At 30.6% G+C, this 25,876-nt stretch overlaps 6 protein-coding genes across 8 annotated transcripts in view; 2 read left to right on the top strand and 4 right to left on the bottom strand.

The window, feature by feature from the left end:
- LOC126871997 (AT-rich interactive domain-containing protein 4B) overlaps positions 1-674 on the bottom strand; it is a 10,608-nt gene extending 9,934 nt beyond the window's left edge. The window contains exon 1 of one of the 2 annotated variants that reach the window (XM_050631434.1): positions 427-674. In XM_050631434.1, coding sequence (XP_050487391.1) covers positions 427-432 — 6 coding nt within the window. In that variant the 5' untranslated portion in view covers positions 433-674. The remainder of the gene's footprint in view (positions 1-426) is intronic. The other variant, XM_050631433.1, reaches the window with a different exon arrangement.
- Positions 675-860: 186 nt separating this feature from the next.
- Positions 861-4,517, top strand: LOC126872011 (protein arginine N-methyltransferase 1). Of its 2 annotated transcripts, XM_050631470.1 has the most exons (3): positions 861-1,013; positions 1,714-1,854; positions 2,727-4,517. In XM_050631470.1, exons 2-3 carry the CDS (start codon positions 1,789-1,791, stop codon positions 3,807-3,809), a joined length of 1,149 nt encoding a protein of 382 aa, XP_050487427.1. In that variant the 5' UTR covers positions 861-1,013; positions 1,714-1,788; the 3' UTR covers positions 3,810-4,517. The 2 variants fall into 2 exon arrangements, with proteins under 2 accessions (XP_050487427.1, XP_050487428.1); XM_050631471.1 differs by lacking the exons at positions 861-1,013; positions 1,714-1,854 and adding an exon at positions 2,228-2,354.
- Positions 4,518-5,558: 1,041 nt separating this feature from the next.
- On the bottom strand, positions 5,559-8,701 carry LOC126872003 (exocyst complex component 5). The gene is made up of 6 exons (XM_050631452.1): positions 8,375-8,701; positions 7,841-8,284; positions 7,180-7,757; positions 6,609-7,097; positions 6,031-6,538; positions 5,559-5,952 (listed from the first exon to the last, which is right to left on the bottom strand). The coding sequence occupies exons 1-6, from the start codon at positions 8,405-8,407 to the stop codon at positions 5,854-5,856; spliced, it is 2,151 nt and encodes a 716-aa protein (XP_050487409.1). The 5' UTR covers positions 8,408-8,701; the 3' UTR covers positions 5,559-5,853.
- A 148-nt stretch (positions 8,702-8,849) lies between these two features.
- LOC126872016 (ras-related protein Rab-1A) lies at positions 8,850-12,229 on the bottom strand. Its single transcript, XM_050631481.1, has 4 exons — positions 12,019-12,229; positions 10,613-11,009; positions 10,317-10,547; positions 8,850-10,205 (listed from the first exon to the last, which is right to left on the bottom strand). The coding sequence occupies exons 1-3, from the start codon at positions 12,039-12,041 to the stop codon at positions 10,347-10,349; spliced, it is 621 nt and encodes a 206-aa protein (XP_050487438.1). The 5' UTR covers positions 12,042-12,229; the 3' UTR covers positions 8,850-10,205; positions 10,317-10,346.
- Positions 12,230-13,500: 1,271 nt separating this feature from the next.
- Positions 13,501-24,043, bottom strand: LOC126872022 (cactin). Its single transcript, XM_050631490.1, has 12 exons — positions 23,653-24,043; positions 22,732-23,573; positions 22,480-22,656; positions 22,199-22,397; positions 21,627-22,125; positions 18,660-19,126; positions 18,027-18,498; positions 16,859-16,975; positions 15,825-15,914; positions 15,499-15,759; positions 15,111-15,282; positions 13,501-14,572 (listed from the first exon to the last, which is right to left on the bottom strand). The coding sequence occupies exons 1-12, from the start codon at positions 23,898-23,900 to the stop codon at positions 14,367-14,369; spliced, it is 3,750 nt and encodes a 1,249-aa protein (XP_050487447.1). The 5' UTR covers positions 23,901-24,043; the 3' UTR covers positions 13,501-14,366.
- Positions 24,044-24,226: 183 nt separating this feature from the next.
- On the top strand, positions 24,227-25,841 carry LOC126872021 (cyclin-dependent kinases regulatory subunit). Its single transcript, XM_050631489.1, has 3 exons — positions 24,227-24,432; positions 25,024-25,151; positions 25,297-25,841. Exons 1-3 carry the CDS (start codon positions 24,377-24,379, stop codon positions 25,350-25,352), a joined length of 240 nt encoding a protein of 79 aa, XP_050487446.1. The 5' UTR covers positions 24,227-24,376; the 3' UTR covers positions 25,353-25,841.
- The last annotated feature ends 35 nt before the right edge of the window (positions 25,842-25,876 follow it).

Below are 25,876 nucleotides of genomic sequence, written 5' to 3' on the forward strand. Positions count from 1 at the left end.
AAAAGCCAGCTGCCTCGTATGATGAGCTATTGTTTATGTAGGCGGTCATGCCTCGCAGGTACCGAAGATTATTTTTATATCGAGATTGCCTTACGATAAACAAGAACTTTCGCACGAAGATACGTTTTCGTTGAAATAAAACTCATACTTTGATATCTTAACCACGTTTTCAAAACGAAGTCCACTACGTTCGTGACAGCCTGTCGATTTCTCAGACATCAGGTAATAGTTGTAACCTCGAAGGTACTTTAGGCGAGACATTCGTCCGAAGTAAATGACCTGCGAAAGCGTTGTAACTACATAACAAAAGCACGGATTTTAACTTTCTCTGTGCACGCGGCAGAAAAAAAAAAGAAAGGAACTCAACTATACAATCTTTGCGCACTTGTTTCTACGTCAACTTTGCTCCCGCCTGTTTTTCCTTACCAGCATCTTCTAGCGCTCCACGATCTCCATATAAATAATCTTAAGACACTGGCACGTGAGTGACATTAAAATCGAACAGTTTTACATTATATCGTTGAAAGTAACAACACAGGAAAAATTCCAGTTGACTGTGAGAATCTGACCCCCTTCGCGGAACCAACACTTCACGGCCCGAATGCGTACAAGCTCCTGTTCCCTGCCCATTTCCACCCCGACGCAACTTGTCAGCTAGCCACTCGACTCCTATTGGATGATGTCTTTGCACTTTCTGAAAACAACTGAGTAAAGATACAAAATTAAAGTTACGCTCCTGCAGTGAAATTATTCGTGATCTCCATAAATATAGGATTACCTAAATAAGTTACAATTTTTCAATAACGTTTCGAAATAAATGAATATCTATTTCCAAGAAAAATTGAAATAGTAGAAAGTCCGCACTGCGCATACGACAGGGATGTATCAATGTTGTCCACAGCATCACAATTTTGGATGGTCGTTTCTGTTGGAACATTTCAGCGAGAAGTGATCTCAATACGTTTCGTACAAACGACAAACATTTGGTGTAGTTTTCTCAATAAATTTCATGTGTGCGTATCCTGTGGATTGTAAAAAATACAGATATATTTGTTTATAGAAGAAAACATTGCATTAAGATCTATATTTTTTGTAAAATAATCGTATGATGCATTGTGCGAAGGATTATATAATTTCTGCGTTCTAAAAAGATTGGAACGATTCTAGTACATGAGAAACATATAAGAAACGATAGTTTAAATAGTTTCTATGATCTTGCACGAAGAATATTACAACTCCAGATTTGTAACCAAATCTTGTTATAACGCACATCTTTCAGATGTTTAAATTATTTTTAAATTAGAATATAATATAATATATTGCTCGTATTAATAAAAAGTATTAATTTTAATCTTTAACAATACTATGTATAACCATATTAAATATAAAATTGATTACTGTTATATTTGTTATTGTCATTTAAAAAATTCTGTAGTATCATTAATAGTAGTATTAATTATAATAGCAGGCAAAAGTTTCTAAGAAAACTTGTATGTAAATAAGATAAATTTAATACTGTATATAATAATATTAATATTGTTATAGCCATACTTTCAATTATATTTGTAAGTAATGACAACCAAATCTAACTAGAATATTAATTAAACTGATACGTAAGTTTTAATTAAACGTAATTGTAAATTATAAAAAACGAATTGAACGAGGAAATTGGTAATTATATTTACTAATCATTATATGAATATTTGTTGACAGAACCATATTTAGAATTTGCCATGTGCCTTCGTACTACGTCCCTGCCTGTAGTCGTCTGCTGTGACGCGGAACAAAATGGCGTCGAGTAATGAAGTGCCGGTAGAAATCAACCAGAGTGGCATGTGCACAGCAGAGAATTCAGTAAGTTTTAAGCTAAATATTTACATAAAATTGGAGACAAAAACACCATAATTATTTTATTAATATATTAACATTCATATGAACAACATACGATATTTAATACATTTTTAAAAGAAGAATATGTTTGAATGTCGTTTGTCATAATAGTTTTTCACTACTGCTAAGTACTTAAAGACAAATTGACTAGTCCAATCTTCATTTCTTACTTCCTCTAAACATATCTTTAAAAATAATTTTTGATCATTTCGAGGTTATTTATGAATATTATTCGAAGGAAATTTGACTATATTCAATTGCGTATGATATATATGTACTAATCACACGATGGTATAGAAATATGTGTGCGTGTAAAGAATCTCGTCTGATCATTCGATCTTAAACAGACGCCATTCATTTTGGCGGGCACGTGTGTACGTTTCCTCGGTGTCGGCCGAAACAAGAATATTCGACGATTTCATCGTTTCGAAATTTTGCGTTCCCTGTTACTGATGAACGATATTGTAATTAATGTTTAATTATAATTTTTTTTACTATATTTAAGTGAAAAAGAAATTTATATATATTAATTTGAGATATTGAGTTCATATCACGTGTTAGTAGATAATTGTAGGTTCTTTTCTTATATATATAAATCAATTAATTTTAATATTTTTTATCAAAAGCCATACTTTAACAAAAAATAATATTTTTTTATTTCTAAATAACGATTGAATATTATAAAAGTAAATTGTTCTAATAATAATGCATTTTCATTTAATTTTGGTAATATTAATGTATTAATCTCAATTATGAGATATTTATTTATTTTTATATTAATACATATATGCATCATTTTTTATTATTATTAATTTTGGCTTTTTGTATTATTACAGGTATCAAAAATGGAATCTATGGAAGTTACAGAAAATAGCACTGCATCAAACAAAGATGCTACACCATCATCTTGTAGGGAATCTATTTCTGTGGATGATATGACATCTCGAGATTATTATTTTGACTCATATGCACATTATGGAATTCATGAAGAAATGTTAAAGGATGAAGTGCGTACAGTGACTTACCGTAATTCTATGTATCATAATAAACACCTTTTCAAAGGAAAAACCGTTCTTGATATTGGTTGTGGAACTGGTATACTTTCAATGTTTGCTGCTAAAGCTGGAGCAGCCAGAGTTATTGGTATTGAGTGTTCTAATATTGTTGAATATGCAGAAAAGATTGTAGAGGCAAATCAGCTGTCAAATGTCATAACAATACTTAAAGGAAAAGTTGAAGAAGTTTCACTACCTGATGGCATTGAAAAAGTTGACATAATTATTTCTGAATGGATGGGTTATTGTTTATTTTATGAATCAATGTTAGACACAGTGCTTTTTGCTAGAGATAAATGGCTTTGTGAAGATGGAATGTTATTTCCTGACAAAGCAACTCTATTTATTTGTGGCATTGAAGATAGACAATACAAAGATGAAAAAATAAACTGGTGGGATGATGTATATGGATTTGACATGAGTAGTATAAGAAAAGTAGCAATTAGTGAACCTCTAGTGGATGTTGTGGACCCAAAACAAGTTGTTACAAATGCATGCCTCATTAAAGAAGTTGATTTATACACAGTAACTAAGGCTGATCTGGAATTTTCATCGCCATTTACTTTACAAGTTCGCAGGAACGACTATGTTCAAGCATTAGTTACATTCTTTAACATCGAATTCACCAAGTGCCACAAACGTATTGGCTTTAGTACAGCACCGGAAGTACAGTATACTCATTGGAAACAAACTGTATTCTACTTTGATGAATATATGACAGTTAAAAAAGGAGAAGAAATATATGGTGTATTTTCAATGAAGCCCAATGCAAGGAACTACAGAGATTTGGATTTCAGCATTGAATTGGACTTCAAAGGAGAATTGTGCCAAGTACATGAAACTAATACTTATCGTATGCGCTGATACCTATCAGATTATTCATCTTCTTCTTTTTATTTTCATGGTTCATAACACTATAATCAAATAGACACCAAGACTTTAGTTATCATTGAATTATATTAGATGATTTAATGAAATTTAATAGTACGGTACAATGAATGGTGTGAATTATTTAAATTGTAATTGTTTTTAATTTTTAATTGTAAGAAAGTTAGAGGCTTCCTGCTTAAGATTTAACAAAATGTCTAGATTCTTTGTTAATCTAGTAAGAGTTTGCAATATGATGACTTACAACTAAGAACATAAGGTTGATATATTACTTAATCACAAATAGTGTACATTTACAAGACATTACTTCATGTAAGTGTGTATTAGAAATATGAATACTATAATTCATAATTTAATTTTTCTCTGTGACCATTTTATATTCCATATTGTAAATTTTCTGTCTGTTTTATGTATAACTCAATTTTGGCTATTAAATCATTATTGATTTAATATTGTATAAGTTAATGAATTTGTTTAAAACAACATACATTTTATTTACCACATATTTGTACCGTATTCTTAAAACATAACTTCTTTCCAAATTCATGACCTGTAGAATATACGTGTAACTATATTCCAAATAATAAAATAATTTGGAAATGCTCGCTTATATTATGTATGACAAGTGGAAGATTTACAATATTATATTTTGTTAATTTGATAGTAAATGGAAGCTTATTGTTAGTACTATTCATTTTATCAACTCCTATCTACAATTATGCTTAATATTAGTAATATCCATGTTGCATTCATTTAAAAAAAACACTAATATTGTTTTAATTTTTATATATAACATTTGTGTTACTAATATTGTTAGTATAACAATTTATTTAACATTTAAGATTTTCGTGATGTTTTGATGGAACATTACAAATCTCTAATGATGGTTCAGTTTAATATCCAGTTAAATTAATTACGCATGAAAATTTTATAATTAAACATTACTTCATATTATATGACTAATCCTATCTATAATATATGGAAATTTTATATTTTGTATGTACTTCCAACATTTTTCTAAATTACCAATTACCATAATATTGATCATTAGTAAATGGACTAAATATTTAATAAATTTGGAAATAAACATGTATTCTACATTTGCAAAATTAACAATCCATTTTATGAAGATAAGATCTTAATTCATGACACAACCTCAAAAACAATGCAATATATTTAAAATACGCATGTAAATAAACAAGACAAAAATTTTTTTTTATCTGCTTCAATGTATGGTTTCAATACTATAAGTTCTACTTTCTAAATTCTCTTTACAAAAATTAGGTCATTAAAATGTTATATTTTGGTAGTTCTTTTTCCCCAAATCTTAATATTTATTAATTATAAAATATTTACTTTAATAAAAATATTCATTAAAATTGAAAACTAAAACAAAATTATGTACACATAAATACATTTAAAAATGGTATTCTCCTATAACATTATAGAGATCAACTACGAAATTTAGTACAATATATGAAAATGTGCTTTAATTAAAGTGGTATGTAATACGTCGAAAAATATATCACAAAATTTTGAACAAATAATTGTCTGACATCAATTTGTATTAAAAACAACCAAATGAAAATAATATATAAATAGAAAAGTTTGACAAAGTTTGTCTATACATACCATTTTCCTCTAAAATAAGAAAAATTCTCATAACAGAAACTGCAATTGTTTATGACAATCTTACAAACTAATAAAATAAATATTTGCTACAAATATATACATACTGAGCATTTATTATAAAACTAGGAAAGGAAAGAAATTATTTATTTTCTAATATATAATCAAAGCTTAAATTTGAGGAAGTCATTGCTTTTATATAGTTTAACTATATAATGACAAAATTTTGTACAACTGGGCAGATAGTATAGCATTATTATTACAATGAAAGCAATATCTTCACTTATTAAAATTTAGTTTATACAATAATATTATTTTGGTTGTATTCATCCTAAATACTGTATATAACGAACTTCAAAAATGTTGACTATTTACAGATGATATGAATTTATTATGTGGCTAAACCCTTTAAATAATTTGCTAATTTCTGTGTTTTATAATCAGTTCTTAATTGTATAAAATTCACTAGAACATTACGGTCTAATGTTGCCTGTAATAATAAAAGAAATAACTGTTTTAATTTTGCAATTAATCTGAAAAAATTTATAATTGAAAGTACCATACATACCAATTGATCTCCTGTACAAACTTGTTTCAAATTTTCCGGTTTAACTAATAATAAATTGCATAAAGCATGTAGGGTATCAAATAAATTAGTAACAAGATCAATTTCAAGTTCCTTGACACACTTACGATATTCGTTCATATCGCATATTGCACACATAGCACCAGCAGAATTAAATTGAAATTGTTGTAAATGATCGTAAATAACTTTATGAAATCGTACTCCAAGTTCAGTTAGAACAGTATTTAAATTTTTCCCATCTAAAGTACTTCGAATATGTCGAATCATTCCAGTAACATATTGTACAACTGTTAAACAAGCTGGAGTGCTTAAGGTATCCACATCAGTTTCAAGTTTAAAATCAGTCTTTCGTTGTTCGCTTTGTAGGTACACTTTTACCCAACCAATAATAGCATTTATACTTCTATCTAATCCTGTCTCTAGTTTCATATCTATTTGATCTAACACAGCTTTTTTCTTTAACATGCAATCTCCGTGCTTAGATGTAGACCTAAAAAGATTATATTTTATATATATTTCCAAAATAAAATTATATGTAAAATAAATGAAGTAAATCTTACACTACAAGAGGTATCACACTATCATTAAATTGTTCCTCTAATAAGCGTACAATTGCGTTACATTGACGCACAACATTGAAAAAATGAATCTCAGGTTGAGTTCTACTTTCAGGAATTGGTACACTTTGTAAACCCAATTCCAATGCATAATCAACATGTTCACTTATTAAATACTGTAATAGTATCTCCAAAATCTGAAGTGTATTTATTGGTATATCGTCAGGTTTTGATAATAACTGACATCTTTGGAATGCCAATTTACTTCTTTGTAACAAAGCAATTGCAAGTTCCTCTGATAAAAAGGTCTCTCCCCCATAATTTTCTATTTGTGCTATATTTATATTAGTCCTTGCACCTAAAACTGCTTGTAAGTCTCTTCTTAACTCTTGAAATCCACCACTTTGTAATTGTTTCTTTTGATGATTTTTAGATTCATAATATTCAATAAGAAGTGCTGCTGATTTTTCCCTCAATACTTTTGTTTCCATGCTAAAAATATTGCGCTGATTAACATTTGACTATTACAGATGTGAACTTACTTAGATGTTAACTACACTTTATGTGAACTTACATAATATAAGCATCCAGATATTTTTGAAATATATTTCTAGTGAGCTTGGCAAGATATGTATCATCAGTACCCATATTAAACATTTTCAATTCTGTAGACAATTTCACAGTTCTTGTATATAAATCATATAAATTTCTAAGGTACTTATCGGGGTCAGTTTTATCTGCTAATTTAGCAACTGCATATTTCTGAAGTCTTAAATGATAAATATTTAATACAAATTTAGCCATCACCTGTTCAGGATTTGTAAATACTTGTTGCATTAATTTATGATATTTTGTACACATAGGTATTACATCTTGAAAAACATCCTTTCCACCAAATGAGCCCATTTGGCTTTGCTCTATAAATGCATCAATACATTGAGAATATCCTTTAAAATGAGCTAGAACTGATGCTAGTTCTCTCATACGAATGGCATCTTCTCTATTATGTGCTCTAACAAATTCTTCTATAAGATTTCTTTCAATTTCATCATACTTAACTGCAATTTTTTTCTTGGCATGTTCAAATTTTTCTGATGGTAATTCTTGCGATATAAGATGGAGTTTTTGTATTACATCTGCTGCTTCATCTAACTATTACAGAATAAAAAGTTTTAATTCTTGTTCCATGTACAATACAATCACACATTAGATAGATAAAAGAGGTGCACATATACCGAAGACTTATCTGTAAAAATTGGATCTGTCAAAGGTCCAGGGCTTAAAAAATCTGAAAAATGCCTCATTAATTTTTGAGCTTCAACAGCCCTAGCTCTTGGAGTATTAACACTTTCCAATTGATCTCCTAAATGTAAAACCTTAGTAGCTACAAGATTTATTCTTTCATCTAATTGATGAAACAGATCAATAGAATGTTTATTTCTTTCTTGTAACTCAAGTATTTCTAGTATATGCCTTGCTTCTTCATCTTTCAATGCTGTTTCAAGTTTGTCACATTTTTTTTGTTGACGTTCCTGTAAAATTTGTAAATCTTTAATTGCTTGCAAGAAAGTTTCATGTACTATTGTAGGATCAAAAAATGTTTTTCCATCATCTTTTGTGGTATCATTAACTGTTCTCCAAGCAAGTCTTTCAACGAACTCTTCAGGATCAAATGGATCCTGAAAAAATTTTATTAAAAGGATATTATTATTATTAATGTTTTATAAAACAAGGACAATTCAAATTTATTATTTTAATATATAATTTACCTGTTCTAACTCTTTCATATATTGTTGCATCATTTTGACGAAGTTTAGATGACACTTGTATGAAAGTAAGGTTATAATTTTATTATTAAATACAAATATTGATTTTGCCGATAAAAAATGATATAAAATATATCAATTTTAATAGAAGATTGTTGTTAATCATTTATTAAAATCTATAAGTACTACAAAAAACATTTCATTCTGCAATCGTTGAATAGCCTGAATATGTATCGTCCTTGTCTAACTCTATCTTACATTAACTATACTAAAGAACGTACCCGTATGTACCAAATTAAATATCTTTAAATACATCGAATACTATTTCATATCATATACATAGTCCACACAATATTACAAATTAATACAATAAAAAAATTACAAAGTATATGGGTATAAATATATATGGTATTATATATATATATATATATATATATATATATATATATATATATATTGGGAAATAAGAAATAATTAGTTCTCAACTTACACATTTTTATTTTCTATAGTCATACATTTACTTGTTATATACGTCCTTCTTATGAAGAACTTCATACGTTCTTACTAACTAATTCATGTAATAAACAAATATTATTATAATGAAAGAAATCCCACACAGTTTTGAAATATTCTATTATTTTGTTTTCATAAACCTTTTTTAATAACAATACAAAAGCAAGATCATTTGCAATCGTAATATGAGTTTTGTACAAAATATGTCTTTTCTCCTTTTTTTCTTTCTTTTTATCCTTTTCAATAAAAATTAGAATAATATATGGTATATGAAGTTTTTTTTGATATTATTGTTGCATAGAATAAAATTTTATTAAAATAACCTGACTTATTAAATGTTTTTCATATGTTTTCATCATAGGAAAGCGAAAACAATTGAAATAATAAATATGTAACATAAAAAACGTGAACTAGACGTCTTGAACAATAAGCAACCAATATAAAAGGAAAATAGTATTTTGTCAAAATTTTCATCTTACAAACTCGTATGGAATACACAGCTTTCTGAATATAAGTTTACCGTTTAAATATAAGACAATACATATCGAATTTGCCAACGCTATATTTTACAAACGTCGTGATGTATTCATAATAGGCGAATAGTTTTATAAATTTTATAAGTAGCACATATTTAAAAAATTGACGTAACTTTATAGAAGTTACCAACTGGAACATATATAACATATTTAATTATTCTTGTACGTATAGGTATACTATTTACCATTTTTTGTATTAGTGTTGAAATATTTATTAATATATTGTTATTAAATTACACTAATGAGCACTGAAAAAAGAGGGAGGCAGCGATGACGGCGTGTTTCAGTATGTTATTACTCTAATTCTTGTTTATCTCAAGAGTTTGGAATAAAATGTGGAAAAATGTTTAGGTAGTACAAAGATTAAGAATGACTTCCTTCTAAGACAAAAAACATTCAATTATACATGTTACAATTACGCTAAAAAATAAGAATGCTTATCTTTATAACCATGATACATAGTATTATGTAATTTACTTTATAAATTCGAATTGCCGTTAAACGCATCATTGCATAGAATCAATGATCCTCAATGTTATTCAAATTTTCCTATGTCAGTTTTTTGCACTAGATAATTAGCAAGTTAATAATTATGTTCTCCTTTCTTGAAAAAAAGATAGAACAAAACTTGTTTTATTCAACTCTGCTAACAGAGTTGGTGGTCCATAATAATGCTTCACACTTCCTTATTTTTATTAATATAAACTGAAACTTCCACAATCTTTCTTGTTTCTCTTGGTAATGTTTTTTAATGCAGTATGAAACTGCTACCATAAGATGTCCTTCTGCAATTAAAAGATTTAACATTAGTATACAAAGAAGAATTTTTTATGTTATAATTTTCAGTTATAGTTATACAATTAGTAGTCTTTATTAGCAAACATAAAAAAACTTACTTTGGTTATAAAGATGTAAAATTACATTTCTCAGCAGCACCCAGATTTAGAGGATTCAATCGGACGCCCATGTTCTATTTTCACCTTATTTGCAGGATCACTGTTTCCACTTGATGGAGGACCCACTCTAAGTTTTATTTCTGCAGCCATTGTCATAAAAGCTTGTTCTACATTCATTGCATTTTTTGCAGATGTTTCTAAGAATGGTATACCAAGTTGGTCTGCATATTCCTATTTACAAAATTATACAAGAAATTAATACAATTAAAATGTCAATGTTATTATAGCTTTCTTACTTTTGCTGTTGTGTAATCAACAACTTTTTTAGTGTGAAGATCACATTTATTGCCAACCAGCAGCTTATTCACATTATCACATGCATAACGATCAATCTCTTCCAGCCATTGTTTAACATTATTAAATGTTTCTTGATCCGTACAGTCATAAACAACGATAATACCATGTGCACCCCTATAATAAGAACTTGTAATTGTTCTAAATCGTTCTTGACCTGCTGTATCCCAGATTTGTAATTTTATTGTTTTTCCATCTAGATCAATTGTTCGTATTTTGAAATCTACACCAATAGTACTGATATAACTTTCTGTGTATGTGTCATCAGCAAAACGGAGTAAAAGACATGATTTTCCAACTCCAGAATCTCCAATTAAAAGTAACTTAAATAAGTAATCACTGCAAAAAGATGTTTACGATAAATAAGGTTAAATTATATTAAATAAGCAATGTACATAATTAATTCCAATTTATAATTTATTTTAGTTAATTTATGACGACATTTATTTTTGTTAATATTTAAATATGTTTTGTTTAATTCCAAAATAAAAAAGCAATCAATACAAGGTCATAAAAGCAGATAAATATATTGTTAAGTATTCTTTGTATACAATGATATATTTTGTTTAATGATTAAAATTTATAATAATTAAACTTAATTGATATAAACATAACTATTTCTAAACAATAAATAACATATGTAAAAGATTATTATAATCAGGAAATAAAATTACATTGTATTACACAATAATTATTATATATTTGATCATAAACATAAAACATGAATAACAATTAGAAATCTGGAAAAAAATTAATTTGTAAATATATAGCAAAAACAGCAATCTTTTTAAAATCTTAGATATAAAATCATAACAGTTTTTTTGTTATATATGTACTTTATTTTATTGTTATTTGTATTATTTTCACACATGTAATTTAACAAAACATTCAAACACAATACAAGTAACAACGAACTTTGCCTCATACTTTTTATAACATTCTACAAGATCAATTTTCTCAAATCACTTTTAAAAATTTTTTCATGTATTCGCGTATAAGTTTTCCAGATTTAAAGTTTGAATTTATCAAAAATAGTTAACACAGATCAAGAAATGAATTTATACAAAAATTGAAAATAAGAAAAACAACAGAGAATGAATTTCTAAAATATGGCTTGTGAACATGGGTAGAAAGAGAGACAAAGAGAGGGGGGGATGGTGAATCTGTCAGATAGTAAACGTTAAACAAAACTTTTTTCGTATTAACGTGGCTGTATAAAACATTAATAGCATTAAGTTTGTCTTTTTAGCCTCGTTCGTTGTTACAGTTATAAATAATTGATTATATATTTCACGAAATGAACATATCTTAGATATACTTATGTCTGCGCAAAAAGAAGTTTACTTACTATTCAGGATTCATTGTGGACATGCTACGCTCAGAACACGCTCACTAATATCGTGTACCGTCGTTAAAGAAATCTAAAGAATGGACACGATTCGTTTCGACGATGTGACGGTGAAGATTCACAGATCACGTTCTTCGATACGAATGAGCTGTAACAATGGCGGTCACGGTAACTCCTCCCAAACCAGCAAATGAAATGTCTACCATTGACGTAATGCCAGAATGGCAGCAGGTGCTGTTTCACTCCCTCTATTTGACGGGACACGAGCGATTCCAGCACGAGAACCACGTCTGCGCACTTCTTATCTTTTAGGAGCGCTTCTCTTCTCTCTTTTTCTAGGGTTTTTTTTTCTCCTCTTATTCTCTAATTCGTGTATTTTTTCCAATATACATTATTTTCAAAATTTATGTTATTATAAATAAATATAGTACCATATACTTAGAAATGCCATACAAATAAAATTGATGTGTTAATCCTTTTCAATTGGATATCGATATCGAAAATTTTATTAATCTCATGTATTGTTATACATGCATCTAAAATCACGGCCTTAGAACGTATTTTCAAGCTACAGCTACCTGAGTATTATCAGAGATAAGTAAGTAGGAAGATCGCTGATGAGTATAGGAGAATTTCAGTCGAAAGATATTCTATAAATTACCGCCTCTAACGGTCAGACGGCCGAACTATACGCACATTTCTCCCCCCCCCCCCCAAATATGTTTGATGGAAGAAACCACGATACATATGCCGTGAACATAGGGATATTTTTACTATTATTACTATGTCCATAATGTATGCATAGTGAGAGAGGAAATGTGTTTGTATGTTCGGTTGTATATACGGTCATATACTGATATACGCGAGATCACGATTATGCACAGGACCGTAATTTGTACCTACTGGGCCTTACAGAGTTGAACGAAAGCATGCGCTTAATGGTGATTCGAAAACGAGCGGCAAAACACTGCGCCATGTCGTAGAACGAGCATTTATAAGTATTTGATCGTCATTTTCGTATAAGAGTTGTTTAAATTATTCTAAAATTACATAATTACCAGAAATATGTTAAATGTAGTTTGTTCGTAAATTGTAAATGCCGTAAATGTGTTGTAAAATGATCGTAAATGACCTAATATCTGGAATGAAGATATATACAGAGTGTTTCTAATCTGTAAAAAGTTTTTGAAATTTTAAGTAAAAAGTATAGGTTGAAAGGAAATGCTTGTTTATTAATATTATAATTCTGATTTAAAAAATTAAATTAAATTAGGTTAGATTGATAAAAAATGGATATTGAATGATTAATAGAAGAAATACATATAGAACAATAAACATAATCTGACACGTATAAAATGGTCTCACAAATGGTAATAAATGTATCTACGACGTGGTGTCGTATCAATCACACAATTCACACAATTTGTTATACAGAAAATTATGAATTCGTTAAAAATTATATAATTGTTGTAAACTTTCATATTGAATTGAATAAATATTTTATTTTGCAAATGAATAAAGCGTTTAATTATTTCAAATCCATCCGACATTCACAATCCTTACATTTTTTCCAATTTCGATTCCTTTAAGGAATAAATTACAAAAAATAACGAAACAGTTCAAGAAAATTGATAAGTATTGGTAAGTATTAAAAAAATAAAATAACATAAAATGTATTTGCAATCAATTCCTGGAAATGACGTCATTTTCTGACAAAATCCGAGAGTTAAAAATTTGGCGTTCGAACGAGCAATTTGTCGGCCAAAATAGTGATTTTGTACGAGGAGAACATGATAGCATAGGAGATGATACAAGTTCACTGATTCTTGAAAATAACTTCATATTGCAAAACTGTTCTAAAACTGACATTTTTGATTACTAGGAGATGGCATAATTTTGCCGATTCTTGGAAATGATATCATACTTCAGGAATTGTTCAAAGTTGAAATCTTCAGATTCTCGAAAAATTTATTCGTCAAAATCTCAATTTTGAATCAGGAGAATATAACCTTATAGAAGGTGACACTATCTTGAACTAGTTCTTGAAACTTGGCATCATTTCTTAGGATTTTCGAAGGTTATTTCACGATCTTTTTTTTATACAATTCATTTTTAAATTTTGCGTATTTAAATTTTTAAATTTCATGTTTTTATCTATTTCCCGAATTCAGTGTTTGATTTTTTATGAGATTAGGTAACAAAAAGAACATAAATAGCAAGATTTTAAAGTGTTGTTAAACTAATCTGACTTATTGAAACTCTTCCTAACTACATTTTATATAATTATTTTACAATAAATAATCTCATTTTCTATTGTAGGTATTGTATAATCATTTATTCTAAGAAGATCATTGCTTGTGGTTGCTGTTGGTTGCTGCTGGCTGCTTGTGGTAGGAGTACGAGACCTTACAACTTCGCTCGTGGACGCTTACACGGTCAGGATTGAAAGTCCTTCCACATTGTTTACACGGGACCAATTGACTTAAGTGAGATTTCCAACTGGCCTCAGCCATTGCATTCAAGTCAACTGTTATATCTCCCGTTTCTAAGTTACCTTGATACAAATTACCATCGTAAATTAAAAATAATAAATTATTGCATTCATTATTCGCGCATGCAATGGAAAAGAATATTACTTTTATCAATTCTACATAATAATTATCAATTGCAGATCAACCCTTCACTTTGCGTGATGAACCAATGGCACAAGGAGCATTTGCAGTATTTGATAAAGCTCGACTTTGTGACTTCCTGACTCTAATCGTGTCTCCCTCTAATCGATATAGTTACACTGACCTTAAGTTCATTGGTAAGGCGCGGGTCATGCAACTGATATTTAATTTCCACGCACAATAATCACTAACTATTAAAGACTACTATAAAACCTACTGATTCGATACGAATTAAAAATGAAAAAAGATCCATGCACCTGTGCTCCGAATAAAAGCATTCAGGTGAATCGATTACGGGGGTTGTTCAACTCTTGACATCAATTAAACCAAAGTGCATTTTTCCCGCCAATTAAAGTTGCTGCATTTAAAAAATGAACGTAACTATAAAGACATGCAAGCATGATAAGATATTTGACTCACGAGCGTAAATAATTTCAGGTCTCTCTGGCTCTTTTCTTCTTTGACCTGGCGATAATTTTTGGTTCTCCACGTGCCATTTTCTCAAGCATTGTGGTTCGTGAATGGCTATACTAGTAGATCCGAAATCTCTACCACATATGTAGCATGTGACCGTCTTCTTCTGCACATTATCCTAAAATCAATTTTCTCCAAATAACTATTTCGTTCATTATCTTCGCAGATTTAATAACACTTAAGTGTAAAACGACACAATTTTTATTCATAACAATCGATATAAAAAATTTGTACATAAAATTTAACTGGTACAATAGAACACCACTCGTGGATGATCGCGTGGGAACGCTTATGCAAATTGGATAATATAAGCATGCCTTCCGACACGACTCACCCCCGTTGGGCTGCTTAGATTTTCTTGCACGTTCATCATTTCTGACTTCTGTTGCCGGATCGAATCCTTCTTTCGAGGCTGAGACGATTGCTTTTCCTTTTCTATTTGCATTCGCTTGATGCATTGAGGCTCGTGTATTTTTATACTCTTCGTGCCGAAGTTTCTGCCACATGATTGACAAGTAAGCATAGGGGGTCCTACTCGTGACGTACCGGGAGACTTTTCACTAAGGAAGCTTTCTGCTTTCTCTGGCTCGGTATTCTACAGTTTAAAGGATATGTAACAAACATTCTATTAAAGAGTTAAGACTGGATAAGCACTTTCACCTTTATAGAACCTTTACAGCTTTTCTGATGGACTGTCAGCCGTTCTGGTAGAAACGTTCTTCCACATTTCGAGCAGGGAATCAATTGTGCCTGAAATACAATTTGTCATCATTATCTTGTCCCGTGCTTCCATTCAGTGTTCTCTATGATTAACACGTCAGTCAACACGAGAACTTTCAGAGAGGAAAAGTTCTTTTTAACGAAATTTTGAACTTAACGAGTCGCAATGCGGTTCTTAGTTTTTAGATTAATCATGCCGTTGCTCTTAAACAACCAAGCCCGTGATAAATCTAGGGCAGCACCTTGAACACGATAGGACTGGGATATTACAGTGCGTGACATACTCCCTGTGTGGAACCAGAGACTTTACATACGGATTCCGCTGAATACACTGGTATTTCTGTTTCTACGTATGCATAAGAAATGTGCAAGGGTAAACCTTAACGAGCCATTCCACTATTACGTTTACTATAATCGATTTAATCAGTAGGAAGCATGTTTGTTCATAAAAACATTTGCATACTTTAAATTAACATGGAATTTGCAATTTTGCATCTATTAATACTAATTCTTACAAGGGAAGAAAAATTGAAAAATAAACATAAAATAAATGAATGAATATAAAGTATAAACAAATCCAAAATATACGTAAATGAATTAAGTATGTAAATAAACAACCATTTCGATACTATGCATTTTTGACAATCCGTGACTTCATGTATTTAATTATATTACGATTAGATCGCAGAAAGTCATGTAATAATGTTACATCACCGTTCGGGAGAGACAGTCGTCAGCCGTGACAAACATAGTGGAATGACTCATTCAACTAATCGAAGTATGTTACTCCATAAAGACAAATACGGAAACGTTTAACGATTCAGGTAACTCTGCCTAAAGTTCACTCGATGATTAATCAAACCGAATAAAATTTACTTGAATTTTATCGGTTCGACAAAAATCTGGTTTAAGGACATTATATTTGCTGAATGGAAGACTCACATGATTAAGGAAACATTTAAATCACAGGATACCTGACTTTCTTCCCATGCTACTGCATTCCATTCTGAATGATTGATGGCGATGTCGGGCCTCTGAGGTATCGGGCGCCTCTGGTTCACGGGCAAAGAATTATTTTCCCGTTCCCACTTCTGCCACCATCAATATTCATTAATTATTCGATTAAGCTTAAAGTTATAGCTTTATATATCACTGATGAATAGTGATCATGCTAAATGATAATTATGCTAAATGGTAATTACTTCCTTAAACAGAAATTTATTGCACAAACTTCTAAAAACAAGTAATGCCTTCATGAAAATTAATGCTTATATCAGTGGCTATAATTTTCTTTACATACTCTAATTCATTTTCAGAAGTTCATACGAACGTTATATCAAAAGCTCTAGCGTTTCAAGTATCTAGTTTTAAATTTACAAAGACTCCTTCATAAGACGCAATAAATATCAAATTGGAAGTGGATATGAATTTCAAAGCGATTCACAGTAAAGCAACGTAACGAACACACGATCGATCTACACACGATCTGCAACACAGGTAATGTTCTTTCATGAATAGTCTATAGACAAATTTAGACCCAGTCGAGGTAGTATACGAAATTATCGAACCGAATGTATATACACTAAAACCGCGACACATATGTAAATTACATCGCCTCGTGATAATGTTCAACTATAGCGAATAAGTGTCAGTTCTTGTGTACGTATAAATGTTTCTCATATCCGCCAAATAGATATGATCGCGTATATATATGCATATCGATCTTGCAAAGGGCCTTGATGTATTACGTGTCTTCAGAGATATCCAATGATATTCATGCATTGTATCTCACATAATCGCGAGTATGAATAATATATAGAGTTCAAGTTCAATGTGAAGTTAGATGCTCCCTTTGCAAATACATACCGGGTTACGGTAAACATTTTGTCTATTGATAAACGTGAGATACGCACGCAATTTCTTTTTAACATTGGAATAAATTAAATTTTAATTCAGTAAAACGAAATCTGACGTATTGATAAGGCTATATGAAGTAGCGTGAACGTGTAATAGGAAAAATATTAGCATAGGAACTACTTGCATTTTAAACGTGATAAAAAAAATATCGTTTTGAAGCTTTATGAAATTTAAAGGCACGAAGTAAAATAATAATTATAGTTGCGCATTTACGATGCTACTAACCTGCATGCATCTAGGCTCGTGAATAGGAAAGCTGGCGGTACCAAATTCACGGCCACATATGTAACAAGTAATGGTCCTTGGCCCCTTCTTAATTGGCGCTGACGAAGGTCTACTCGATCCATTAGATCGTTCTTGAAGATAGCCTGATTTGAAATCCTGAACAAGCATTTCCTCCACTTTGTTCTTGCTCTTATCGCTACGAAAATTCAAGGCAATGGGCTTTTGAACAGTTTTTGGTATCGTGGTCCTTGACTTGGAGATCGTAGAACTGTCCTTCGCCTTGGGTTGACTACCCTTCGGATGACTGTGAAACCGCTCTGGTTGGTCCGGCTTTCCACAGCTCTTGCAAGGTTCCGGAGCGCTCTTTGTTGAAGAGGCTGTGAACACTTCCAGGTCGTTCTGTATGGTGGGTCTTGAGCTCTTCTTCTTCAACGTAGACAAGGAAGATACCTTGTGGCTGACTGTTCCGTTTCTAATTGTAGATACATAATTTTATTTTTTATTTCCAACTTTGAATTTATTCTGTTTTTGGATATATTTCTCACAAACAATTTTTACCATTTCTACAAGCGGAATTTTCTATACATTCTTGTCTTTAAATTTTCTTAACGAATTCCCTAAATTTTCACGAACCTATTGTTGTTGTCATCCAGTTTCGTGTTATCCAAGCTCTTCTTTGTAGACGCCGCATCCTGCCTACTTATGCGCGCTTGTTTCTGCATCCTAGATGATACAACCGACACGTCGATGTGACTGAACCTCGAGTCGAGAATTTGTTCAAAGCTACGTCGTTTGTGGCGTATGGAGAAGGGTCCGCTGCACCACGACACCTCACCGTTCGATGCTGAGCTATATTGTTGTCGTTGTCGCTCGACACCGGTGACGTTTTGTCGGTACCTTGACGACGAAGGGAATGACGATGTTCCCCCACTAATTGCTTTTGAGAGACGAAACCGCATCATCGAATCAACGAGTAACTCTTTGCTGAGAAGAGACATGTCCAGCTTGTCGACCAGATCGGGGTCCAGCACAGTTGGTTTTTCGAGATTCGCGGTCTTCGGTCTTTCCGGTTCATTGTGTAAGGAAGCACCGCGTTTCATCTTCGGTGGCCAAGTGCTTGTATCCGGTATCTTTAATTTTCCTCGCTGCTTTCCTTTTTCTAAATCATTTTCGTACTCTTATATCTTTGGATAGGAAGGATTCTCTAGATAGTTGCTCTAAATAATTTTTTCCATCTTAGATGTTTGGATAGATAGGAGTCTCTACATAATTGCTTTAAATGACCAAAGAACTCACATTAGTGGTAAAAATCAATGGATGTTGATTTCTTCTTATGTATAAAAAATAATCTCTAGCTATGGATTGGTCGAAACTATAATGTAGTATGATACGTAATATTGATATAAAATACAACGTAAAGGTTCAAGGATAATTCCGCTTAAAAAATAAATACATTTCCATAGCCAGAATTAGAACACTCTACTTTTAATGCTAATTATTTGGAAGAAATTACCGCCTACGTTTATTCTGGGTTTTTTGCAGTTTTATGGCTCAATTTGCATAAAAGAAAGTATATATAAAACAAATCATTAACTACTACAGCATATGCAGTTTCTCGATGTTAATTAATTGATTAATTCTCTTATTTAATTTCATTACCATTTCCTAATTCAATTTAATATGTAAGTGCAGTATTAGAGTACAAATACAATGTCGTTTATTTTTCTTCTTTTTAATAAAAATGTAATAAACTTTACTTACTATCCAGCATATCCAAGTCATCCTTAATTACTAGAAAAGTTTTTTCGGATAAGAATTCCGCCGGGCTTTTTTTCCATTTCATGATTTTTGCGGTCGACGCCGTGATATTGGAGTGAATTATCACTTTGAATTTACAAACAACGTCACGATCAATTGGAAATATTTTGTACTATTTCGATAACACTGATATAAAAAAACGTTTTTATATTTTAGAAGTAAACTGGTATTTAGAATTTCATAATAGATCTTTATATAAATTTATCGTGTTTTAAAATAAATAAAAAGTATAATCGATCATAATAAGACACACTTGAATTTTCATCATTCTTTCAATCGATTATTGGTAAGAATTTCTGACTCTCTGACGTTTATGGTTATGGAGATTGCAAACTAATTTTTCTTCGGCTATTAAATCGTCCTTTCTCACTATTAGTTCACTTAATTTAAGTTCCAACAAAATATTCATGTTGTCACTTTTTAATTATTTTGTAATTCTTTTCGATCCCCATAAAGAAATTTAATTATGGTTCCAATGATATATTTATATATTTATGTATATAAATATCAACTCGATTGCGATATTTTAAACACAAACGATCTTAGTCAATGTTCTAGATTGTATAGTCACAACGTTGATAGTTCCACGTTTTCAGAATGATCTACAAAACCAGTAGCAGTAAACATACACATGAACGTACTAATTATCATAACTGTGAGACTCTGCACAGGAGAAAATTACGCATGTCTTCCTTTTCAAATATTGTGCAATAAGTACAAATAAAATATAAACATTTTTTTAGACGATCGACAAAAATGTATTTCTATATTGACCGGTTCGTGAAGATCATCGAAGCGGATTTTATCTTGTTTTATTCAATCAAGAAACTTCATTGTATTGATTTGAATCGTGCACGACTTTTAGAAATGCGATTTTAAACGCGTAGCCCTTTGTCAGCGAAACAGCCGGTGTACTGAGCTTCGGTTTACCTTGCCATTGGTTACATATAGCTTTTACCTTTCGCTTTGTGGTCGACTGTGTGAGAATACAGGTGGCTACAAAAATCGATTTAACAACTACTATTAAACAACTATGCCGTTGTTCGTTTGTGTATGTTCACGTCGTCAGATGAAAGTTTGTTACCACATTGATATTTTAAACGTGGGTGTATATAAAGAATCTTTTCAAAAATAGACGAGTACTTCTTTTCTTATTAATATGTCAATGGTTTTCATGTTCTTTATAAATAGTTTTTATATTGACACTTAGTTTGTATGTATTTTGAATATAATTTTAATATTACTGGATTGATTATTAAACTATGTTATACGATAAAGTGAAACGCTATTTAGATAATACTTTCAATTTTGTAACAACGTTTTATTTAAAAACGTGCGGGTATGTTTCACATATCAAGAAAGTAACTGCTCTTGCATAGAAAGTTGTGCAATTTTATTCATCTACATACGCCATGAAAAATGTGGGTATGCAATTGATAGAATTTTATAGAAAGCATGTATTTTCTATTTACAATAGTAGTACGTATTGTATAAATATAAAATACTAATATATTATCGTCTGTATCTATATCGCTTGAAATGGAACCATAATTGGAAAATATTATTGTGAAATTGACACCTAAATCCACGTTTATATGAATATTCCCATTCTCTATTAACGATTTTGAATGCAATATCTTCATAAGGTGGGCCTGCATGAAATCGTAAAATAGCAAAGTCCTTATTATCTGCACAGGGTGTCTGAAAATGATAACACTTTTGTTAATAAAATATTCAAATCATCAGCAATAAAATAAAATTAATTTGAACGATATATCTTACCAAGAAATATTCAGGAGTCGTGTTTTTATCTATTAAATCCGGATAAAATATATTAAATTTGTAGCCTTGAACGATTTTCGGTGGTGGATTATCCATATCATAATGGGTTTGATTATATTTATTCCATTCGAAACCAGTATGAACTCGATTGAAATATCTTGGTTTTCTGGGTCTATACTTGTCAGACCAAAGATAGATCTGTGCTTCTAAAGATGACTCAACACTAAATTGTGCTTCATCAGAACTCATGTTTTTACGTGCTTCTCTATGCATTGCTTGTTCTTCCGCAGTCATAACATTCTGGATTTTCCGACCTGTACTGAGTACTTGATTTCTTGCATATTCCAACCGCTGATTATCGTCCTCTTCTAAAGTTACTAATGTTCCTGGTTCAAGTTGAGAATAAGGTATATATTTTGGAGAATAACCTCCTGTTTCATATTCACAGAAAGATTCTGACAAAAGATCATCAGCTGCATTATTAGTCTCTTGATCATCACTGCAAATATATAAAAAACATTTGTATATTTGGAATTTTTCATATGAGTACATGTGACAAAAAGACTACATACTCTGATTGACTTTCTTCACTTTTTTCTGTTACTGTATTAGCGGCTTGTTCTTCTTGTTTCTCTGGCTGTTCATCAACTGGTTGCGAACTCTCGGTTTCATTTTCCGTTCTAGCTACACCTTGTTCGGCAATTAAAACTTCCAATTTTTTACGTAAATTTTCTTGATGCCGATCTCTTAATCGTGCTCTTGCCATGTGCGCTGAGGAGTATAAATGACTGATACAATCAAGCGAGTTAAATAATATGATTCAAAGTATACGTAGGTAACTTTTAACGCTTACCTTTAAGTTGAGACAAAAGACTTTCCCAATATCCTATATCAACGCCTTCAGGCTTTCCTGTAATTTTTGCTTCAATCTGTAGTTGCAAAGCTTCTAATTGTGCTGCTGTTTTTCCTTTAAAAATAGCAGTCACATCTTTAGCGACTGATTCATGTATTCCTTCTCTTCTACCCACAGCTGGAAAAATACAGTAAATTTGTAAAAACTATAAAAACAAAATTTCACCTGTACAAGCAAAAAAAATGTACCTACCAACTTCATACTCTGATCTCTCTAATTTTCTCAATTTATGCAGTTCATCTTCAACAATTACTGTAATGTCATTCCAATAATCTAAATTTTTTCCACGTTCTAATTCTTTATAAACTTTAATATCTTCAATGAGATCTTCTAAATCCTTCACATGTAATCCACGTAAGTAAGTGTAAGGTTCATGCATTTCTACAGCATCAACTTCTTCCTCTGCACTGATATATTTGGCAAGAAGATCAATTGGTTTTGCACGACCATCTTGTATTCTTATACGTGATCTTAATCTTGCCTGTTCTAAATGAAACTGATCTTCCTGTCTTGCCCATTGTTCCAATTGAGCAGCTTCTTTTCCTCTTTGGAGCATTGTCATCTCTTCTTCTCTTTGTTGTCTTTCCAATTCTCTCTCCTGTCTTCTTTTCTTAACTTTTTCTAATTCTCTTTTATTTTCTTCTTGTTTATGTCTATTCCTAATTTCTAGTTCTTCCCTACTTACACCAAGTAAACCTTCTTTTTCAAGTTTTTTAGACCATACGAATGTGGAAAGTAAATTTCCATCACCAAATGGATTATCTGTATTCGTATAATGTAAATAATCATTATCCCAGCCCATTCTTTCTTTTCTTTTACGTTCTTTAGCTTCCTTCTTTTTTAAACGCCGTAATCTTTTTTCCTCTGGTGTTTCTGTAGCTTTCATCAATTCCTTTTGACGTTTCTTGTCTTCGATTTGTTTTTGGCGCTGTTTCTGAAGCTTTTCTAAAAGCTTCGTAGAATCTGATGAAGAATTAGATGAGGATGAATCGCTAGAATCACTTGGACTTGATGAAGATGACGAAGATGATGATCTAAAATGAAAGAAAATTAGAAAATAATAAACTTTTAATCCATAACCTCAAAAGTGATCATTTGAAAGTGTTTACTAACCTTCTTCTGCTTTTATGTTTCGAGGATTTTTTACGAGATTCGCGTGATTCTGAAGAATCTCTGTATCTACATTTTTTATATTTTTGACTACAGCTTTTAGAGTGTTTATGTCTCGACTTTGATCTTTTAGAATGGCTATCATAGTCACTGTCACTGTCCTTACGAGAAATTCTACGTTTATATTTATATCGATTCGTATCGTCCTTTTTTGATCCTTCACGGCCTTTTCTATGAGAATACTTCTCCATTTTTAATAAAAATATGAATATCGTATATTTTCACAGAATGTTAATATTATTTGACATTACTACCTTGACACTTAACCTCACGAAATATATTTTCTCAATGTACTGAGGGCATTGAACGCCATCATTGAATTTAGGACAGCTGATTCCTATTTACTACGTGTATAAATTTCCGTTTATATTTAATGAAACAAAAATACACAATAAATATTAAATATCTTTATAATTTCATAAAAGCATAATGAGTTGATAAAAATTATTCGATTATTGTTTCTATTTTTTTCATATAATCATTTTTTAATGAACTGTCAATGACTAGGGAGTAGCTTTCTTCCACTCTTCTTGATGTTACATCCGTTAACTTTCAAATTTGTGGGTATACGTTGTAGAAGGAAGGTTTTCGAAAACACTCGGCTGCGTTTTATAGTGTTTAGTGGTGAATTGCCTCGAGCATTTGTGATAATTCTGATTGGATCAAGATGTCGAACAAGATGTATTATTCAGATAAATACTACGATGATAAATACGAATATAGGTTGGTATAAATAACAGCAGCATATTATAATGTCTCATTTAGATTTCGATTTTGGCCAAATGTGCCATTTTGAATCGTTTTGCTATATGTACAAGTATACACTTTCTTATTATATATTCATATTGATATTTTCTTAATGATATCATTCGAAAATTTTCTTATAATGAGGAATGTATTTATTTCGTTGTATTTTATATACCTAATTCCGTAACTTCTTTGTCTAATTTTTGGATGCAGAGGTAACGTATCATTTAAATGGCCGTCTGGCACGTTCTTTTGTTTGCTTAGTAGCCTATCCACTCTTAAACAATATTGAAATTAGGATGGAGAGATGAAAAGAAAGATAGAATATTGTAAAATGTTAATACAGTCATGCAAATTTCATGATCTTTCTTATTGAAATATGTATATTTTTACTCAAAAAAGTACTTTCTAATTGCCACATTTTACAGTATGTTACAAATTTCTTTTGCACTACTATTTTGTTTATTAAAATCCACCATTTTAAAAACAGTGTATAAATAAAAACATAAGATTATTGGTAATACATATATGGATGTATGTATATATTACTTATGATTCTTTTATTAGGCATGTAGTACTACCAAAAGAAATGATTAAATTGGTTCCAACTACTCATCTCCTCTCGGAACAAGAGTGGAGAGCTATTGGTGTCCAACAAAGTCAAGGATGGGTTCATTATATGATTCATAAGCCAGGTATGCCAACTGGTTGAATTCTTTATTATATACTATTCAAATTTTATTATTATCCCCTGCTCTTTACTTTAAATTGTATTTACAAAATAAATTTTTAATAGAAGATTAGTAGAAGTATTTTAATTGGTAAATACTTGTGTTTCAGAACCTCATATTTTACTCTTTAAAAGGAAAATAACATCTCCACCACCAGAAAATTGATTGTACTGACAACATTGTAACAATTTGTAAATAATACTCCAAATCATTGTTAATATTCATAAAACAACTCAATTATAGCAGCTGATCATTCTAGTGGCTTGTAAAATCAATATAAATGCAATGTTAAGTTGATAAATTTATATTTAAAATTCACTGAGACAGAGTAACAATTTTGTTCTTTCTAAATTCTTTGTGGAAATAACGTAATTCATTGTTTTAATTTTTCTTTTTAATGTGTCATTCCAAAAAATCAACAAGAGAATTGTGTATATATGTCTATAAAATCCCTTAGTTTTTAATTACAGTTTAAATAGTACTTATATTTTGGATTTACCATGACAGCTTGGTATTTCATTTAATAAGTAAAATTTGAGTATTCTGATTCTTTTCTGAAAATCATAGTTCTGTAGCAGATTTAGTTATTCTGTTAAGGATTTATTGAGTAAAGAAAATTGTCATTTTGTGATTAAAGTGCCTTATACAAATGTACTAACTATTAAGGTATATTTTAGTATTACATGTTT

The sequence above is a fragment of the Bombus huntii genome, chromosome 12, assembly GCF_024542735.1.
Source record: "Bombus huntii isolate Logan2020A chromosome 12, iyBomHunt1.1, whole genome shotgun sequence".
NCBI classification, from domain to species: Eukaryota; Metazoa; Arthropoda; class Insecta; order Hymenoptera; family Apidae; genus Bombus; species Bombus huntii.

Coding starts and splice junctions, on each gene's coding strand:
- LOC126872022 (XM_050631490.1), bottom strand. CDS start 23,900: ATGGAGAAGTATTCTCATAGAAAAGGCCGTGAAGGATCAAAAAAGGAC. Junction 22,657..22,731: donor GAGATCAGAGTATGAAGTTG/GTAGGTACATTT, acceptor GTATTTTTCCAG/CTGTGGGTAGAAGAGAAGGA. Junction 22,398..22,479: donor TCTTTTGTCTCAACTTAAAG/GTAAGCGTTAAA, acceptor TATACTCCTCAG/CGCACATGGCAAGAGCACGA.
- LOC126872003 (XM_050631452.1), bottom strand. CDS start 8,407: ATGATGCAACAATATATGAAAGAGTTAGAACAG. Junction 8,285..8,374: donor ATATGAAAGAGTTAGAACAG/GTAAATTATATA, acceptor AAATTTTTTCAG/GATCCATTTGATCCTGAAGA. Junction 7,098..7,179: donor TATCTGGATGCTTATATTAT/GTAAGTTCACAT, acceptor CAATATTTTTAG/CATGGAAACAAAAGTATTGA.
- LOC126872011 (XM_050631470.1), top strand. CDS start 1,789: ATGGCGTCGAGTAATGAAGTGCCGGTAGAAATCAACCAGAGTGGCATG. Junction 1,855..2,726: donor TGTGCACAGCAGAGAATTCA/GTAAGTTTTAAG, acceptor GTATTATTACAG/GTATCAAAAATGGAATCTAT.
- LOC126872021 (XM_050631489.1), top strand. CDS start 24,377: ATGTCGAACAAGATGTATTATTCAGATAAATACTACGATGATAAATAC. Junction 24,433..25,023: donor GATGATAAATACGAATATAG/GTTGGTATAAAT, acceptor TTCTTTTATTAG/GCATGTAGTACTACCAAAAG. Junction 25,152..25,296: donor TTATATGATTCATAAGCCAG/GTATGCCAACTG, acceptor CTTGTGTTTCAG/AACCTCATATTTTACTCTTT.
- LOC126872016 (XM_050631481.1), bottom strand. CDS start 12,041: ATGTCCACAATGAATCCTGAATA. Junction 11,010..12,018: donor TCCACAATGAATCCTGAATA/GTAAGTAAACTT, acceptor ATCTTTTTGCAG/TGATTACTTATTTAAGTTAC. Junction 10,548..10,612: donor TTGATTACACAACAGCAAAA/GTAAGAAAGCTA, acceptor TTTTGTAAATAG/GAATATGCAGACCAACTTGG.